Below are 20,213 nucleotides of genomic sequence, written 5' to 3' on the forward strand. Positions count from 1 at the left end.
TGCCGTAATGCCTTGCGGTGCATCCAGACCGAGGGCCTTGTAGGATTCCTTTATGCATGACTTGATGCTGTAGGCTATCGCTGCGGGAGACATGCGCTGTCCCTTCCTGGGACGGGAGACATTGATGAACAGCGAATCCGTTTGCCTGAAGTCCTCCGTCCACTTTGAGTACTCTTCGCACGTCTAAGGTATGCCATTCCTGTTCCCTTGGATGACGAGGGTTAGGAGCAAAGGATGGCAAGCTGATTTCCTGGGATCGATGGAAGACGGAATACGCTTTAGGAAGGAAAGTCGGATCCGTGCGCAGTACCACCTTATCTCTGTGGAAGACGCAGAGATCGGGGCGAGTAGATAGGGCGCCCAGCTCCGATATTCTGCGAGCAGATGTAATTGCCACTAGGAATATCGCTTTGAGTTTCAGCCATCTGATAGGAATGTCTCGGAGAGGTTCAAAAGGAGGCTTAGTCAGCGCCGAAAGGACCATGTTAAGCCTCCATGTGGGAAAACGGTGAACCATTGGGGGTTTCAGTAGTGTAGCCCCTCTGAGGAATCTTCGAATTAATGGGAGAGAGGATAGAGGAGCGCCCTTCTCATCCATCCATATAGAACCAATGGCCGCGACCTGTCTCCTCAGCGTTGCCGCGCTCAAGCTGCTGTCGAGGCCTTCTTGGAGGAAGCCTAGCACAGAGTGTAAGGATAACTCCGCCCCTTGCTTTTTCTTGCGTCGGCACCATCTGTGGAAAGCCTTCCACGTGTAGTTGTAGATTCGCGTGGTGGATTTCTTTCTGGAAGCCATCAATGTGTCAATCACCTGATGTGGGAGGCCCAGGCCTAGGAAGCAGCTCCGTTCAGCTTCCATCCGGTTAGGGCCCACCACTCCGGATGAGGGTGCCAGATCGGGCCCTGCTGTAACAGGTCTGGTACGATCGGCAGGCGCAGGGGCGGAGTGGTCGATAACTGTTGAAGGGCTGAGAACCACGGTCTCCTTGGCCACCAGGGTGCCACCACTATGACTGTGGCACCCAAGTCCGTGATTCTCTGAAGCAGTCGCGGGAGTAGCGGCAGAGGAGGGAAGGCGTACAGGAGGGCATCCGGCCAGGGAGCTGTGAGGGCGTCTATATTCTCCGCTGAGGGGTGGAAGTACCTGGAGAAGAATCTCTAGACTTGTCTGTTCAGAGATGTCGCGAAGAGGTCCACGTCTGGATAGCCGAAATGCTCCGCTAAGATCCCGAAGACTTCCTTCTTGATGGACCACTCCCCTGGATGTAGAGCTTCCCTGCTCAACCAGTCGGCATGAACATTCTGCACACCCCTGATGTGCTGCGCTTGATTGGATGCCAGGTTGCATTCCGCCCACGTCATGATCTTGATTGCTTCCTTCTGGAGGCGTGACGATCTGGTTCCCCCTTGCTTGTTCAGGTACGTTTTGGTTGCCACGTTGTCTGTCCGTACCAGGATGTGGGACTGGGCAATCTGGTCCTTGAAGTGTACTAAGGCCAGGTAGACTGCGTGCATTTCCAGGACGTTGATCGGAAGGCCCTTCTCCGGCGTCGACCAAACCCCCTGGGTGGGTATGCTGTCCAAGGATGCCCCCCATCCCTTGAGACTGGCATCTGTGAAAATTTGAGTGCGTTGATGTGAGAGGAAGCTCTTGCCCTGACCCAGGTTGTGGTCCCGGGTCCACCATCTCAGGCTGTTTCTGACCTCTATGGGAACAGGAACCTTGAAGTTCTCCTTCTGGCCAATCTGCCACTGGAAGGGACGCAGGAATATCTGGAGCGGCTTGGCGTGGAACTTTCCCCAGTATATGGCTTCTGAGTTGGCCACTAGGAGTCCCATCAGCTTGGATAGCTTCATCAGCGGAGATGCTTGTTGCTTGATCACCTGCTGTGCCAGCTGTCTGGTCTTGGACCTCTTGGCTTCTGGAAGGAAGAAGCTGCCCTTGATGGTGTCTATGGTCATGCCCAGGTGCTCCAGCCACTGGGATGGGAGCAGAGAGCACTTCTCGCGGTTTATTAGGAACCCGTGGCTCTCGAGGAAGCGTAGGGTGTACTCCGTGTCCCTGATTGCGCCCTGTCTGGAGGCGGATCTCAGTAGAATATCGTCGAGGTATGGATGCACATGAATGCCTCTCTCTCGCAGCTTGACTATCGGAACCACCAGGAGCTTCATGAAAACCCGGGGTGCCGTAGCCAGACCGAAAGGGAGTGCCCTGAACTGGAAGTGCTCCTTCTCGATGTAAAACCTGAGAAACTTTCGGTGTGATGTGGAGATTGGTATGTGAAGATATGCCTCTGTCAAATCTATAGACGTCCGGAACTCTCCCTTGCGAAGGGCTTCGGCAATCGACCTGAGAGTCTCCATCCTGAAATGACGCAGTTGGATATGTCTGTTGACGTATTTGAGATCGAGAATGGCCCGCCAATCTCCGTTTCGCTTGGGCACGGTGAAGAAGATCGAATAGATGCCGCGACCCCTCTCGGGTGGTGGCACCGGTTCGATGGCCCTTATCTGTAGGAGATGTTGTACAGCTTGTAGGGTTATGGCCTTCTTGTGCGGGTCCCTCTTCGTGGGAGAAGGAACGAAGCGCTCTGGTGGAAAGGAGGCCAATTCTATAGAGTAACCATTGGAGACGATTTCTAAGGCCCAAGCGTCTGCCTCTGATTCCACCCAGGCCTGACGAAAGAGGAGGAGCCTGCCCCCTACTGAGGTCCTTTGACAGTCAGGGCTTCTGCCCCTTGTCCTCTGACTCATGCCTGTTCCCACGAGAGCCTTGGGGGCGATTGAATCTTGAAGAGAAGTTGGAATGTCTGGCCTGGTTCCTGGGTGGGTTCCATATGTCAGAACTGTGGCTAGATAATGTCCTTACTCCAGAGCACCTTCTGCAATCAGACAACAGTCCGTTGTTTCCAAAAGGCTTTTACTGGAAAAATAGTTCATTATAGTCCACTAGCCTGAATGCAATATTCAGGATGGTACATATGCATTGTTACCAATGACTAGCAAAGCATGAGGTACAAAGTAACAGATCACAGAAGGCCCAACCTCCCCACATCGTTCTCAAAACATCCCCTTTGAAGTCAGGATAGCGAAAGTTCCCAAGGCCAGTTCTTGGTGGAACGTCGGTAGCCAAAACAATGACCATGGTCTTTGCATGATTCATGGGTGAACGTGATACTCCCCTCTGCCCAGTTGATATAAGGGTTATGATCGCATAACCACCGGCTTCCCAGGATCAAGGGGTATTTCGCTGTGGCACTAATGACGAATGATCTTACTTCCCAATGTTGCCCCATGCCTGTTATGATCGGAGTGGTTTTGGTAGTAACTGGATTCATGTTAGTGCCATCCATTTGTTTGAAAATTACTGGTATTTCCAAATCTTTTACAGGAAGCACTAGTCCATTTACTAAAGCTGGTGCGATAATGTCTCTGGAGCAGCCTGAGTCAATTAGAGCTTGTACACGAATATGCATTTTCTTGTCAGGATTCACCAACGTTACGGGTATGAAGAGTATGGACCCACGGGGTCGGTTCGGAACCGGAACCGCCGAAGGTTTGATCTGCCGTTTGGGTCCTTTTACGACAGATCCATTTCGTTTCCTGAGGCGGGGCTCTCTGGATTCTCTCCCCCCGTTAGGGCTGTTGGATCGTATTCCATAACTTCTTCCAATTCTAGCCCTCTTTCGGGAAGGTTCCTCCTCGACGCCCCCCTACCTCTTGGAGCGGTTCTTGGAGCTGGAGTAGGACGCGGTGGCGCCGGGTAGGCTGCGGGGGCTGAGCGTCTTAGTTGGAGCAGAGGTCTTTGCACAGGCCGATATGGGCATTGCGCCGCAAAATGACCACTTTGGCCACATTGCAAACATAGCCCTTGTTGCCATCTAGCATCTCTTGCTCCCCGAGTGGCATATCCAGCCCCCCGGCTCCCCCTGAGGGGAGTGGAGGAATGTCTTTGGCCCGGAGGTTGTTGGTGTTGTTCCACTAAACGAACTTCTAGCAGGCGGTTTTCAACTTCACAGGTCAATTGTATCCACCCTAACAGCGTAGGAGGGTTATCCTGCATGAGAGCTCGGACCAACAATTTAGGATTTAGACCTTGTTTGTACAAAATAATCTTGGTAGACTCTTCGCATCTTGGGCATTTGGCAGCGAGTTGTCGGAATTTTGTGGCATAGTCTCTAGCTGACATGCTGCCTTGCCTAATAGCCTGTAATTCCGTTCGGGCCCTAGTTTCTTCTAGGGGGTCTTCATATTGGGCTCGGATCGCATCCACTAGCCCTTGGAGCGTATCTAACTTAGGGGCCCCCACGTTGTAAAGTCCCACATACCAGTCGGCAGCTTTACCTTGGAGACGTGATCCCAGATGCTCTATTTGACTGGCCTCACTCCCGAAAAGATGTCCCCATCGATTGAAAAATTGCACTACTTGTACCAGGAAGAATCCCAATTTGGAAGGGTCTCCATCAAACGTAGCGTCCAGTTTGACCCATCCCATGGGAAGATCTTGTCTAGGAGCTGGTGCTGGCATTGGGTAGGCATCAAGCGGAGCGAGTTGTAAAGGAGGCTGTCGCGGCGTTGGCGGTAGCTGTGGTGGAGGATACTGAGGGTAGGGTTGAGGTTGGTGCGGCAAAGGCGCTCCCGGAATCGGCTGGGGAATCCCCGGCATCGGCTGGGGGATCCCCGGCGCCCCCGGAATCGGCTGGGGAATTGGCTGGGGTCCTCTTGGAGCCGGATGTACTGGTGTTGGCCGAGAAGGTGTCGGACGCTCCCTCGGTGGGCCCCCGGGTGCTGGTTGAAGGGGAGTGGGGGCTGGCCGCAATGGAGGTGGGTGAGGAGAGATGGGTTGAAGAGGATCCGTGTCCCCCCGCGGCCCCGGTGTCGGAAGAGGCCTGTCCGCTCCTGGGATGACCGGTGGTGTGGTTCCTCTCGGAAGGCTTGGGGGCTGGCTCGCTTGAGTTGTGGGTGGTGGGACGATCGGGGAAGCTGGCTCTAGCGGTCGTCCTGGTTCTCCCCCTCCTCCTCCAGTCCCACTACCCATCGGAGTTATAGGGTGATTGGGACGAGGGTCTTCCGGAATCGGCTCTCCACCTCCTCCGCCGGCACCGACGTCTCCCGGTGTAATCGGTTGCTCGGGACGGGGGTCATCTGGACAAGGATCTTCTGGGCAGGGTCCTCGTCTCCCGTCTCTGGTGGCTGTTGCGGCCACAGTTGATTTTGCAGGTTAGCCAAACTTTGGCTGATGTCAGGTAGACCAGCTGGCGGAACCCGACCTCTGTCCCCCGCCACAAGCACTGAGAGCAGATGGACGGCATTTGCCAAACTTTCTTCCATATTTAGGAGTCTGTTCTCCAACAGCTGTACTCTATCCGTAGTTTCCTCCTCCCGTTGTTCCGTGGACCCACATCTCCCATCGTCTGTGAGGTTGGTACTGTTTCGGGCGTGGTTAACGTCTGCTGCCACGGCAAGGGTGTTTCTATCCCTTGTTCCTCTTGAGATCTCGCGGCTAAAACCCCTTTTGTCAGGCCAGTGATTGCTGATATCCCTGAATCAATGGCAATCGTCCGGCTCTGGAGCTGCACCCATTGGTGCTCACTTACATCTGGCTGCCCCGACCACGGGGTGACTTCTGCATAATCCCAACTCAGGGCGCCACGGCAGGATGTTTCCCATTCCGTTTGTTCGGTCGTCCTGTTCCAGAACAACCACGGTCGGCCACCGGTTTGTTCGGGTATGGATTCCAAACTGCGCCGACTATCCAGCTGCAGCTGCGTAAACATCGCGCTGGTCCTCCGCTCCCTCGTTTCCCTTGGCCTTGCACCCCACTGCGTCGGGGTGGGCAAGTTGAAGAGTGGCGCGGCTGTGGCTCTAGGCCGAGTATCAGCGTTGCTGGGAGCGAGGGTATAAATCGTTGTAACCGAGGAGCCGTCTCCTCGCGGTACAGGTTCTTGGGCTTCCAAACCTTGAGAGCCGGGAGAGGCATACGGGTCAAACAAAGGATCCCTGACTGGGACAGCTTTGGAGTCCGTTTGATCCGGCTTAGGCATTGGAAAAGTTGATTGGTAACAAAATGTCAGAACTGTGGCTAGATAATGTCCTTACTCCAGAGCACCTTCTGCAATCAGACAACAGTCCATTGTTTCCAAAAGGCTTTTACTGGAAAAATAGTTCATTATAGTCCACTAGCCTGAATGCAATATTCAGGATGGTACATATGCATTGTTACCAATGACTAGCAAAGCATGAGGTACAAAGTAACAGATCACAGAAGGCCCAACCTCCCCCCGTCGTTCTCAAAACATCCCCTTTGAAGTCAGGATAGCGAAAGTTCCCAAGGCCGGTTCTTGGTGGAACGCCGGTAGCCAAAACAATCCTCTTCTGTGAGTTAGCTGCCTGGGAACCTTGGCACCTGTGGAGAAAGCACTTAAACGCTGAAAGGATTAAAGATGGAGTCGGTTAAGCGAAGCAGCACAATACAGCATTCTGAACCTGACATGTCAGGTTCAGAATGCTGTATTGTGCTGCTTCGCTTAACCGACTCCATCTTTAATCCTCTTCTGTGAGATAGATGCCTGGGAACCTTGGCACCTGTGGAGAAAGCACTTAAACACTGAAAGGATTAAAGATGGAGTCGGTTAAGCGAAGCAGCAAAATACAGCATTCTGAACCTGACATTCTGCCCCCTCTAAGATGCTCCCCCCCCCCCCGGTTTATGTGGATAACGAGAGTGAAATGCTTTAACTAGTCTAGGAGCATGTACATGTACAGAATTCACCCACTCATCGAACCCAGAGTCAAAGTCCTTCCATCTGATGAGATAAAACAACTGATTACGTTTGTAGTCTTGTCTGTGGACTACGCTTGTAGTCTTGTCTGCTTCTCGGCAGAGTGTGTTGAGAGCGAAAGGGTTGGTTGAAATAGGGCTTCCTTGGAGCATATTTTAGGGACTTAGGAAGTGCCCTCTTTTTACCCCTGGTCTCCACCAGGATCTTGTCGAGCTGGTCCCCGAACAGCTTGTTTCCCTGAAAGGGGTAAGATGCAACTATCAGTTTAGCCTGGACGTCAGCCTGCCACGCTGTCAGCCATAACAGGCGTCTGGCCACTGTAGATGATGCTGTGGCCCTGGAAGAAAGAGAAAGGCTGTCTAGTGTAGCGTCAGCCACGAAGGTGCACGCCTTGAGAACTCTGTCGGCCCCGTCCAGCAAACGCTTATCGTTGACAGGTAGAAGTTGGATCAGCCTTCTGATCCACACCACCGAAGCTCTGGACACCATTGAGGCAATGGCCGAGGCCTTAATGGCCATTGCCGTGGCTTCGTGGGCCCTCTTCAGGACAGCTTCTCCTTTCTTGTTGAGGCCGTCTCGGATGGTGCCTTGGCCGTCCTCGGACAGGAGACCCTGGGATTGTAGAGCCGCAACCAGAGCGTCAATAATGGGGACCTGTAAGAACTCGTCCACAAAATTAGGCAGCACATATAATTTTTTTATGAGGCTAGGCATTTGCTTTGAGGCTGCTGGCGTAGCCCATTCTGCCCGTAGCTGACGCTCAAAATAGTCTGGTTAGGGGAAGACCCCAGCTTTGGCATCTGATCTGGGAAAAAATTCCTTATTTCCCTTAGGTCTGGACTTACGGTCAGAAGCCTTGGAGGCCCCTTCCTCCTCCTCTTCCCCTTCTGTTGCCCCCTTCAGGTCAAGGGCAGAAAGAGTTTTAGCTAGTAAGTAATTATAGTCCTCAAACAGGAAAAGCCTGTTAGACTGTTGGGGAAGGTTGGTGTCAAACTCGCATTCTTCCTCTGACAGGAACGCTCCTTCCTCCGATACCTCGCTTGCAGGGCCATCCTCATCCAGCCATGGAGAGGTGCTGGTGGAGGTCTGACAGAAAGATTGCTTTCTGGCCGCCTTGGTGGGCCAGGAAGCTCTCTGAGGTGAAGGGTCTTGGCAAGCGGATTGCAATGGGGTGGCTGCTGGGGAAGAAGGGCCCGAGGCCTGCCCCTGGCTGAGCGACCATAGCTCTTCTCTAAGGGTTGCCCTGATGGCTGCCAGGATCTGGGGGGAAAGAGTCTCTGAATCCCCACTTACTTGCTCTCCTGCAGTGGCTCCGGAGCAGTTCTGTGTGTTGGAATCGTTATTTTGCTCAACTTCTCCCGCCGGGAGGTTGGCAAGCACGGAGCTGCTTTTTGGCGGGAAATCGCGTCTGGCCGCTTTTCCCGCCGAAACTGAGCCGCGTCTTCTGCTGCCGCCTCCGGTCGACCTGGCTCCTCTTGCAGCCCCCTCTGACGTCTTGCTCAGCAGACGGGGGCGCTTCTTTGAAGGCTGACCTTCCTTCCTGGAGTGCCTTCTTCTGGGGACCGATTGAGCCTCCGCGGCGCGTCTGGTCCTGCTGAGCCTTCTCCCGCCGTCGGCAGAACGGCTCCTAGATTGCAGCTGTCCGCTTTGTCCATGAAGGACTCTTCAGAGTCCGACGACTCCCTTGTGGACATTCTTTTCTTCTGAGGAGACCAGGGCTCCTCGCAAAAGGGACAGTGAGAGGGTTAAAAGGTCAGGTAAGGATAGAGGTAGGAAGGGAAGACTAAAGAGAAAGGTATAGCAAAAGATAAGACACTAGGTAAAGGCAATAGATAGACAGGGTAGCTAAGCTAGCCTAAATACTACTGCTCTCCCCTGAGGCAGGAAAAGAACTGGAGATCAGAGGGTCGCCCCACCTACTAGAGGAAGAGGAAGCAAGATTAATAACTTCCTGCCTCCCCAATTGGACGGTGGGAATCACCCAAGATGTCCTCCGCCTCAGAGGGAGAATGAAGACTATCTTCCTTATTATGTTCACGTCTGCCAGAAGATTTAGTCAGACCTGAACTCTGTATCTTTCTCAATGGTAAAGTGATGCCTCGTACTGTCTTCCAAAAGTGTATTCCAAACTGCATAGTTTACAAGAGGTAAGGCTACCATATTTCTACCCGTACCCTAAATAGACTAGGGAGAGGCTCTGACACAATCTAGATGTCAGAAGGAGGTTCAAGGCCTGTCTGCTCTGAACAGTGCAAATCAGAAAGTCAGTCTTACTGTTCTTAAATATATCTCCCCTCAGTTTGGGGAACAAAATGTCTTCAGCTGCGGTAGGTGCCAATAGCAAAACAGACACTATCGAAACTCCTAAAAACTCTCTTCGTAGAGGTTCCTTGTGGAATACCAGCTCACTCTTTGAGGAGTGCTACTACCAGTGCAGCATTACACAGGAACACTTATGTAGAAGTAGTCTGCTAGGCAGCAACAAGGTTGTCAGTCTTGACCTTATTAAGATGCTACAAATCAAATCTATATGATTCAGCGGACACTGACTGCAGTAGAACAGTACTGCAGTGCATGATTGTGGATGAAGGCCACATCCCACCCAGAAACTGGAAACTGCTTTGTAAGCACCCAAGATGTCCTCCGCCTCAGAGGGAGAACGGTCCTTTGGATACTTACCATGAAGGGTCCTTCTCCTCTGAGGAAAGGAGGACATCTTGCCCTCCCTGGGTCTCCGTCCTTCTCTACCCTGCTGCCTCATTCTTCTACCTCCTCCAGGTTATGCTTTATTTACAGTACATGTTAATGCAACATCAGCTGGAATTAGCTGCCTAGGGAGGTGGTGAGCTCCCCCTCACTGCCAGTTTTCAAGAAGAGGCTGGATGAATATTTGTCAGAGATGCTTTAGGCTGATCCTGCACTGGGCAGGGGGTTGGACTAGATGGTTTGTATGACCCCTCCCAACTCTATGATTCTGTGATAACAGGTTTTTTCTCTCAGTATTGACAGTTGCTGAATGATAAATTCAATGTTACTGCTTTGTGGAGTCACCTGAACTGAAGAGAGGGTGGTCCCACAGGCTAGACAGGAAGAGGAAGAAAGTTAGTTCCTGCCTCCCTGATTGGATGGTGGGAATCACCCAAGATGTCCTCCTTTCCTCAGAGGAGAACCACCAATGTGGCCTACAAAGAGGTCCTTCAGTAGAAAAAAAACCCAGCTGTACATATTTTTAACTTTATTTCTTGCACTACAATCTTTTCCTTTTAAAAATCTCTTCAACCAATGTTACATTTCGAAATTCACTTCATCAGTTTTAGGCATCAACAGGCTTCATTTTATTCAAACACTTTTGTGGAGCTCGGGTACTATGCTATTATACTACAAAACCAACTTTTAAAAAAAGCCTCCACAAACCAAAAAATGTTACATACCCATAAGTATTATAACTGGATTTAAAGTAGTTAAATACGGTAGCGAAGCACGGGCATCAAGCTAGTTAAAAATAAAGCTGAAATTCTTAATTATGTCCCTTCTTGCAAGTGGGGTTGTAGTTCCCAGTTAGCTATGGAACAAGTAATGTTAGTGATGCTGTGGAGAGTGATAATTGAAATTAAAATGCCAATTGGCTTCCATGGAAAAGAGTTCAGTTCTGTTGAAACAGATGAGTGGACAACAGCATTGGTGACATATTATGCACAGTTCTTGGGCATGCTAAAATTAGTGTCAGTACTTTTCAGTGCCTTCATTTTTTCTTTAATTTTAAGCAATGCAAGTGAATCATACTATATTCTCTTTAAAATTTTACAAGTATTATTCTAATTAAGAACATTTGTAAATAAAGCTTTCAGTATATTTGAATATAACATTGAAGCCACAGTTAATTCATTTTTAAATCACATATTTCAGTTCAAGTATTGCTATTGTTTACTAAATATAAGTTAAAATATGCCAAATCAGATCATGTTGTATTTAGTGCAGGGATCCCCAACATGGTGCTTATTGACATCTTTCCTGTTGCCCGCCAGGGGTTTTTAGAAAGTGGGTTTGGGGCCAGATGGGGCTTTTACTTAGAAGAGCTTACGATTGGCCGTTGAAGATCTGATTGGCTGTGCAGATTTTTTAAAAAGTTGCTTTGGCAGCAGTTGCCACCATAGCACAATGACTTTCATTGCATGACTGTAAGATGTGCTTATGGAAGAAAATACTTTTAAACAATATGTTTATTTTAAAAGGGATCCTGTTAAACAGAACTTCATTGTCATTCTTTTCCACATGGGAGTGCACATGCACAAGCCAGCCACCATGAAAGGCTTTCAAACTTTAGAGCCCTGTAAACGGTGCCTCCTTCCTCTCCATACATGTCCAACAATTTCCTGCACAACTGTGTGTGCTTAGAGGGGAGGTGCCCCACCCTTTCCCTTAGTTCTCTTTTTGCTGCTGTTGGGAAAGGTTCTTCTGTCAGCAGCCTATTCTTCTATTTCTTCTCTTTCACTAGTTTGCCTGGGACAGAAGACATGTTTCAGAAATCTCTTTTCAAAAGATCTTGCAGTATGCAATGAAGATGCCTCACACTGATGAGCATGAATTATGTCTCTTACTTTTGGGTGAGTGCCACAATGTGGCTGGGTGCAAAGTCTACCAGAGATTCATATCCAAGGTCAGAAGCGGTAGAGCCTCAAGGATCAAAGCTACTCTTTGGGAGAAGGTCTTGTCAGGATCTGATACCCCAGATCATCTACTGTATGTGAGCCTCGATCTGTTTCTGATAACCCCTTGTTCTCCCTCTGAGGCAGAGGACATCTTGTATGATTCCCACCATCCAATCAGGGATACAGGAATTAAATTCTTCCCCTTTCCTGTCTGGTGTGTGGAATCACCCTTATGCAGTTCTATTCCTGACTCCAGGGAGAGCAGTCTTTTAGTTTGTAATCCTGTTTTATTCTCTACAATTCTTCTCTCGCTCTCTGCCCACTTTACTTTATCTACTGTCTGGGAGACCAAATCAGAAAGTGAGGGCTAGTCATGGACCCCAGAGATACAGAAGACAGCTTCATGGAGGGTGATGAAGCCTGTTTCCCCAGGGCCATCTTCCCGGTGAAGGGGAACAATGATCCCAGCACCAGCATGCCTTCCAGGCTTACACGAGCCCCCGGTGTTTTGATAGTGACAGAGGCAAGCCAGAGTGCCAGATGGCGCAGTCTCAATGAACAGGAGCCAAAGACAACAGCATGTCTCTCATAGTGGCTGAGCATAGTGCCCGAACAAGTCTTCAAACTCGTGGGAAAAGACGGTGCAAACCACACCATGTTAATGACGGTTCCCAATGACATGCTTGCTGATCTCCTAGCAACAACAACCAGAGGCTTCTTAGTAGATGGGTAATGGACCTGCTGCCCCTTTATCAGTTTCTTCAGAACTGTTGACTTTACTGAGGCAAACAATGAAGGAGGAGATTTCTGCCAGTCAAAAGCCGCATCATTCTGCGGCAGGGTCCCTTTGTTATCCTCTTCCACAGCCACTTCCAGCACAAGGGAAGCCCAACATAAGAGTCCATGGTCAACCAAGGCAGGACAAAAGTGGCTACCAGGCAAAGCCACTAGTAAGACCCCATGATGGGCTGATGATCAGTCCTCAAACAGTGAGGGCAGGGAAGAAGGGAAGTTTTAGAAATAACATGAAACCGATACGCTTCTTATAAAAATAAAAGTTCGTTTTCCCCTAAGCATTCGGGTTGCTTTGGGAAGTTTCGGGGCCCAAGTTTAAAGGGCCCTTTCCCTGCCTCTTGCAAGCGGCAGGTCCCTTTAAACTTCAGCTGGCAGGTGGGGGGATTTCCCTGGCTGACAGCTGAAGTTTAAAGGGCCCCTTTCCTGCCGCTTGCAAGAAGCAGGGCCCTTTAAACATCCCAGCCCCAGTACCCCACCCCACCCCCCACTTACCTTGGATCTGCCGCTTGCAAGGCAGCTGGCTGCCCAGCAGGCCGCTGCAGCCATGGAAGTGATGGGGCAGCACAGCGGTTTTGGCATTCCCTGCAGGGCTGCATGCTGCTGGATCTGGCCTTCCTGGCCACCCTGCGGGCCCGGAGGAGGCAGCACCAGCCCTCCGCACAGCTCTGTGGCACTGCACGGGGGTGGAGGAGCTGGAAAAGTCCCTTCCTGCCCCTCAAATGGCCTCTATGGTAGCCATTTAAGGGGCAGGAAGGGCTGGAGAAGGCTGCTCTGGCCTTCTGTGCTGTCCTGTGGGCCTGTGTGGCAGCGGCCGAAAAGGCCGTCCCCACCGCCCTGCGGTGCAGCATGCCACTGGATCTGGCCTTCCTGGGCACCCTGTGGGCCTCTGTGGGCCCAGAGGCGGCTCTGGTCTTCCCCGCCTGGACAGGTAAGTGGGTTGGAGGGGACGGGGGGGGTAAGTGAGGGGGTGGGGGTGTGCTGGGAGAAATCCCAGCCCCCTGAATCACTTTGGAACGCTCCAAATCTTTATGGAGCATTCCAAAGCGATTTAAATACTCGAATTCGAAGCGGCATGCTGCTTCAGGTTTTGGGTAATTCCGAATGTTTTTCCTGCTTCAGGTAAACCCAAAATGGGAAACCCAAATATTTCCGGGGTGCACACCCCTAGTTCTCAGTTCTAAAGTTGTTTTACTTAAACCCAGTCACACAGATATTCGCTCAGGCTGCACATAACTTGTCTGCTTTTGATACTAATTTCGCTCTCAATTACAAGTAAGACCTTTTCTCAGGCGCACAAACAGTTTGCCTGCTTTTCCCTGACTGAATGCTCTTTCACAAACACACAGTTCAGGTTTCCACATAGGTTATATTTCTCTCAGAACTGCTTAAAAAATACTCAGGCTGCACACAGCTTGCCTACTAATATCAGACTAAATACTTCTCTCACAACTGCTTAAAAATACTCTGGCTGCACACAGCTTGCCTCTTTTTTCTCCACTCTCAGTCTAAAACTGCATTTAGTCCGCCCACTCTCTGTCATCAACCAATCATATTACTCACTCACCCCTTTCTTTCACCTCCACTCTTCATCTATACCATACCAAGCATTTAAAGACGCATACACACATTTACTTAAAAATCATTACACATGGAAATACACCTTTTTTTGGAAATAACTGATATACTTACAATATTTACTTATCAACCGTAAATGTATGTTATTGCTTTAACAACGTAAGATGGATCACTGAATTTAGTTAATATATACAATTGTGCTTTCTGGCATATTTAAGAAATTTAAAAATATAAATATTTTAGTTTTGTAGTATCATAATTACACATACGGCCAACAGAGAGACTTGCAAACTGCAGCACTGTATGCCAGCTTATTATGTGCCTGATTATTTTTAATATGCGAGAAAGAAAATAATTCCCCCAAATCTCCAGTGCTGTAGATGGGTTTATATAAGTTTTCATGCTACCCATTTTGAATGAGTAAACCTTATCTTAAAATGCATTTTTCCCCAAAAGAAAAAACATTCTGATCTTTAGCGCACCCCTAATTTTCCTGTTTTTCCATTGATCTAAATTTGGGAGGGGAGTGTTAATGAGGGGAGAGAATATGTTTTCCTCCTAATCCCGCCTCCCGTCTTTACGTCTCTCATTATGTCTAGTGATCAGTGAGTTTCTGATAAGATGTTGTTTTATTAACACTGTGGTGTACATAGTAAGCAGGCTGCATGGATTAGTCTACACTTAGGTTTATGATGAGATGTGAATCATTTTAGCGCTGGTGGAATTTCTCAGGAGCTTCCTTCCTCTGTTCCCAGATGTCATCAGTGTACTTTAGAGAGAGTGAGAGGAGAAGATGTTGGGAGACCAGAATTTTGTGTCGGGGTATACATTTATCTCAACAGGGAAATGTAATAATCAAAATGTAAATGGTATTTAAAGACATTTCTCTCCTTCCTTTCCACCTCGTTAAAGGTCTAGATGTGGTAAACAGTTAAAAAGACATTTAAAAGCAACTTTAAAACAATATTCATGTATAAAAGAACAATAAAAATATAAATAGGGAGGAGTAACAGTAAAGGAATGCCAACTAAAACTGGTATTTGACCAGTTTCTGTATCAGGCATCTGACGAAGAGAACTTGATTCTCGAAAGCTTATGCTACAATAAAATTGGTTAGTCTTAAAGGTGCTACTGGACTCTTTTTGATTTAACTAAAACTAAAAGATCTTTATCCATTGTTGGAAGACATTGATAGATGGGGACAGATGAGGAGGAGGTTAGACATTTCAGTTGTTTACTTGATTGGCAACGATCTTCTAGAATTCAGGCTTGTAATAATTGGAAGTAATGAGAGACAAACTCCCTCTTCTTCAGTCTGGAAATGACTTGCCACTTGCAAGCAGCATCTGTGAATCTTGAGACCTTTTAAACATTTATATATCTAATTCTTAACCCAGGAGTACAGATTTTTAAAACTCCATACAATGAGCTAGGTACAGAAAGGGAAGATCCCCCCCTGAAACTCCCATGCTCACAAAAAATAAGATCCAAAAAGGTAATTGCATGTTTTTAAGGAGCTGAAAACTAGAGAAATGATGTCTGTGCAAGTGCTGATATTGTTCAGGTTTTTAAAAGTTACAATCTCACAAGTGTTGTGAGATCTCAGTGGCAACCTAACTGATGGTGGGGAGGCTGTGCTTGGAAGAAATTGTGGCATTCATGCTTTCAGCACCAAGTCTCTCTTGTGACTGCTGACCAGCTGATTGGGAGGGGTGGAACTCATATTTAATACGTTTTCTACTTCAAAACTAGCGTAGGTGAGCATATTCATTATATAGGGACCAGCAGAGGCAGGGAGAATGAGATATCCCTCCCCCATGTGTCCTGGGCCTCCAGCTTCTCCTAAAGTACTACTTGCATGTTTTCCGATGACTGGGAATTTTAGTGCAGGGGCAGCATGAGGCAATATACTGCCTAGGCAACCATTTGATACTCCCTTCTCTCTAGGTTGTGTATTACAATACCTTGTATTAGCTTGCCAAGTTTTTATTTCCAAAGAGTATGATTCCCATTTCATTTTTGTTAATGACCACAATTAAATGATACATGCTCTGCTGACAGGATTTGCATGCAATTCCTGTTTTGAGTCATGCTTGAATCATGATTCTCAGAGGTAGCCAAAATTCTGTAAATAACAGAATAAATAAAATTACGGTAAAAGTGCAGTTATCTAGCTCTTGTGGAGAATGGGGGTTGCTAGTTAATCAAACGTGCTAGTCAGATACTCAAGTTCCACCCCCTACCCAGAGGAGTTTGCAGCATCCAAGTCCTGCCTACTGTCCAGACCCTCTTTTTCCTCCCCTTCCTCCTGAGCTGTACGTAGCAGGCAGAAACGTATGCCAGGCCTCTGGGAACACTGTGGTAGGACTGGCTCCAGACAGCTCTAGTTATGAGGGGAAAGGGAACCCAAGGATGATACCCATCCAGCACTGGCTGTGGGAAGTCCAGCTATGGCCAAAGGCATTGGAGAGGGAACGAACCATGATCCCAAAGATACAAAGGTGCTTGCCTTCTGGCAATGCCAGTTAACTCGGTGCTGGATAATCAAGTGCTGGATATCAGTGCTTTTACTATGGATAAGTATTTTTTTTTGTAAAAAAAGATCCAATTCAGTTTCATCAAGTTATTTAGAAAGATTTATGCTCCACCTTCCTTTGGGTCTCAAGGCAACTTTACTGTTGCAATTTTTTTTTAAATGTACAAAATACAATAAAACCCTATGAATTCTCTTCACCTAGAAAATGGCTGCTTCTTAAATTCAGTTAAAAGCCCTCCCAAATAAAAGGGCCTCACGAGAACAACTTAAAACTTCTCAAAATAGTGCCTTCTCACCTCAGCAGGGAGCTCATTCCACATGGTGGGAGTGGCTATAGAAAAGGAATGGGCCAAGTGGACCTTAAGTAGAGGAACAAATGAAATGAACATGCTCCAACACAGTAGCTGTATTGATTACCCTCAGGAATATGGACAGCATAAACCTACTTTGGGGGCAAGCAATGTCATCTCAAAATGCAGCTGAGTATTGCAAACTGGACAATGTTGTAGATCTATCCTATTTTTCCAGGCTTGAGCTCTTACTGATAGAAGTACCCTTCCTTCTCTATATATATTTTAAACTTTGTTTAAATAGACTTAGAAATTGTTTGAAGGTGCTTTTCCAGATCTGGTAGGGAAGTATTTCTAATTTGTGCTGAAGTTGGCTTTTTTTTCAAGCTGTCTTGCTGCAGCCGACTAACACGTGTATGGTTAAGTGAGCTTAGAAAACTTGTCTGCTGCTAACACTCATGAACTTAATTTGCATTGCTATTACTGAGACCAAGAGCATTTTCTTCTTTTGTTTCAGGTATGTCTGTTAAATTTCTCTTAGCTTGGACTTCTTGAAAACAATTTAGTTAAGAAATTAATTCCAGTGTTTGCTTGAACATCCAGCTATTCCTTGTTTATTCTGCCAAGCTTGATTTTCGGTTCATGCCAAGTCAGTTGCTAGTAAAATAGCTTTCTATGATCTGTTCATAATGGCTTGCATTGTGAAGGCCTGGTTATACAGTAGTGGATGAGCATCCAATGCTGGTTGAAATGGCTTTTAGTCTGGATTCTGAGCTTGTTACTTGTCTTTGTAGATGGTTAGGGAGGTATATGCATTTGTACATTTTCTGTTCTCCATTGCTGCATTAGCTCAGTATTATTTTCTTACAGTCAGTAGCTCTTCCATGTCTTGGCGAGAGAAATGTCTTTCAAATTCCAGTAACCCTCTGAAGCGGAGTACTTTTGAATGGTTTGTCCTGGTATTCAATAGTAAAAACCTTAAATTGCATGAAAAAGGTCCATTTATCCATTTTGCATCTTCAGATGATTAAATTATAATTAGTCAGCCATCAGTATATGTGAAAGTGTCCTTTTCAGGGTATATTTGTACTAATGAACTTGGTACTTTTGACTAGAGTACCATAACTTAAGTGTGAAGCAAATATTTGACATACTGGAAGTAGCAGAAAATTTCTAAAGTGAGTTTCTATAGTATGTCTAAAATTTGTATAATTGGAAATGTAAAAATTGTCCCATAGAGATGGGAGTGAAAGTAGTACATTTAGAATTTTTATTGTCTCAAATTATGTTTAATACAGTGTACATTTTTCCTCCCACAGAAATTAGCAGAGTACGGAAAGACATGTATAACGACACGTTAAATGGTAGTACGGAGAAGAGAAGTGCAGAATTACCTGATGCTGTGGGACCTATTGTACAGTTACAAGAGAAACTATATGTGCCTGTAAAAGAATATCCAGATGTAAGTACACACTTTGAGTGAATCTTACTTTGTGGCTCATTTGATGTTTTCTCACGTGGTCTAGTTTTGTCAGTTTTGTTTGTCCAAGAACGTTACCGTGAGGTATGTGTAACATCTAGAGCAGTCTTTATTTGCCATTTCATGGTGAGTGTTGCTTTTTCTGTTTTTCTTGACTTAGAGAAGGACTAGGAAAGCGGCCTTGTTACAGGTATATGATGGCTTGTCAAATAACATTTAGCTATGATCAAATCATAATACTTTTTTACATGTTGCTGGATTCTAGACATTATCCATGTAATTTTGTCATAGTGCCAAGCCTATGGGAAACATTATCTTCTTCCTCACAGTAGCCAGCATTTATGTGCTCCTGAACACACTACCTATCATACAGATGGTCCCAAAGGGTGCCACACAATACTGCTCTGTATGTGGACAGGCGTAAGCTAGCAGTGGTATTTTACCTGAGTAACATATTTGATGCTTTCATTGCAATTTAACTTCTGTGTAGCTGAGTAAACTTCTAAATTAACTGAGCACTCTCATATAAGCATTGCCGTCTTAGCAAAAGTTAATAATCCTGAAGTATTTTATCACAATTTCTTATATTGAACTTCAAAGCAGCTTGGAAAGGTACTTAATTAATATGTTGTATCTGATGAAAGAAGCTTTGGCTCATGAAAGCTTATGCCCTGGAAATCTTTTTTGTTTTTAAGGTACTAATAAATTCAAATTTTGCTCTTTTATTTATTAATAAGTTTTGTACTTGATACAATATGTAATACAAGGCAACACATGTAGGAAAATATAGCAGAGTTTGTGCAAAGATTGCGCATTGGAAGTAATGAGAATAGATTGACAAACACACACTCCAGTGTAGCTCTGTAAAAATTGCTTTACTAAAGGATAAAAATTAGGGTTACATTTGGAGAAAATAATAAATTGCTAAGCTGACTACATCTTGCTAGATAAGTGAGTTAGAGTAGAGGCAAGAAGAAGTGAAGTAGTGGAAGGAGAAGCAGAAGTGAACAAAGAGCAATAAAACTTCAGTATATAGCATCAATTAATTGCCCCCAATAAACTAACTGCCCAATAGAAAATCCTAGTCTTACTTCATTATGCTTAGTGACTCCCCTTTCTATGGCAGGAATCTTATTCGAAGCTCTAATGGTTACATTCAAAGTATGTTTACTAATTAAGTAGGTAACACAAACAGTTTAACTCTTTCATGACTGAAATAAAAACACTTGCTAAATTCCCACAACACAATGTTTAAAAGTTAGATGTCTGATGTTTTTTATTTGTAGCCTTAGCCCTTGTATCATACAAGATTTTTGAAAAGCTTATTTTATGCTAAAATTAAGCATAACAATGGATACATACAATGATAGAAAGTAGCCATATTCAAAATAACGGGATGAACAAAGTCAGTGTTGTTATCTCTACAATGCAACTGGGGAGCTGGGGCTGAGAGGAGTGGCTTACCCAAGGCCACCTGGTGAGTTCATGGCAGTAGTGAGATTCGAACCAGTGAAGTGCTGCATCACAGCCTCACGACTTAAAGACTACAATACTTTTCAGAAGTTTTTGGGAAAACTGAAATATATGCAGTGTGAAAAATTGAAAGATATGCAATACTTTCTCATTAAATGTAAATATATTTTACTGTTTTATAGAATAGAACACTTCTATAACTTATTATATAAAATTGTACTATCATATAGTGAATTCTGTAGTGGCCCCAACAAACCTCAGGCTCCTGCAACCTTGGGAACTTCCCCCAGCAGGGTTGCAGAAAATTCTTAGAAATTGGACACATACATTAGGGGGCTTATAATCTCCCCCCTCCCTGAAACAAGCGCATGCTCTGTGCCCAGGCTCGACTTACCACTGTGCCACAAAAAGCACACTGGAGTGCCCCCAAAATGCCTTAGGACCATTGGGCCATTGCTACTGGACTACTGGACCAGCTGGAAGAGAACACGTGTGGGCCAGGGGGCAGCACTAGGATGCTGGCAGAATGGAGGGGCTCACTCCACTTCCCCACCACTCTGTTGGAGGAGGCCGGCAGGTGTAGGAGACTATCAGAGCTGTACCACCCCGCTGTCCTAGGCAGTGCAGCTGAGC

The 20,213-nt window shown here is 46.7% G+C and overlaps 1 protein-coding gene across 7 annotated transcripts in view; it reads left to right on the forward strand.

Annotated features, from left to right (window-relative positions):
- The window catches only part of QKI (QKI, KH domain containing RNA binding), a 277,266-nt gene that overhangs the window by 51,867 nt on the left and 205,186 nt on the right, over positions 1-20,213 (forward strand). For all 7 annotated transcript variants that reach the window (XR_008596476.1, XR_008596475.1, XM_054970351.1 and 4 more), the window contains exon 2: positions 17,947-18,089. Coding sequence is in view for 5 of the 7 variants with exons in the window: in XM_054970351.1 (XP_054826326.1) it covers positions 17,947-18,089 (143 nt within the window). In the remaining 2 variants the exon portion in view is untranslated. The remainder of the gene's footprint in view (positions 1-17,946; positions 18,090-20,213) is intronic.

Source organism: Eublepharis macularius, chromosome 1, assembly GCF_028583425.1.
Source record: "Eublepharis macularius isolate TG4126 chromosome 1, MPM_Emac_v1.0, whole genome shotgun sequence".
NCBI classification, from domain to species: domain Eukaryota; kingdom Metazoa; phylum Chordata; class Lepidosauria; order Squamata; family Eublepharidae; genus Eublepharis; species Eublepharis macularius.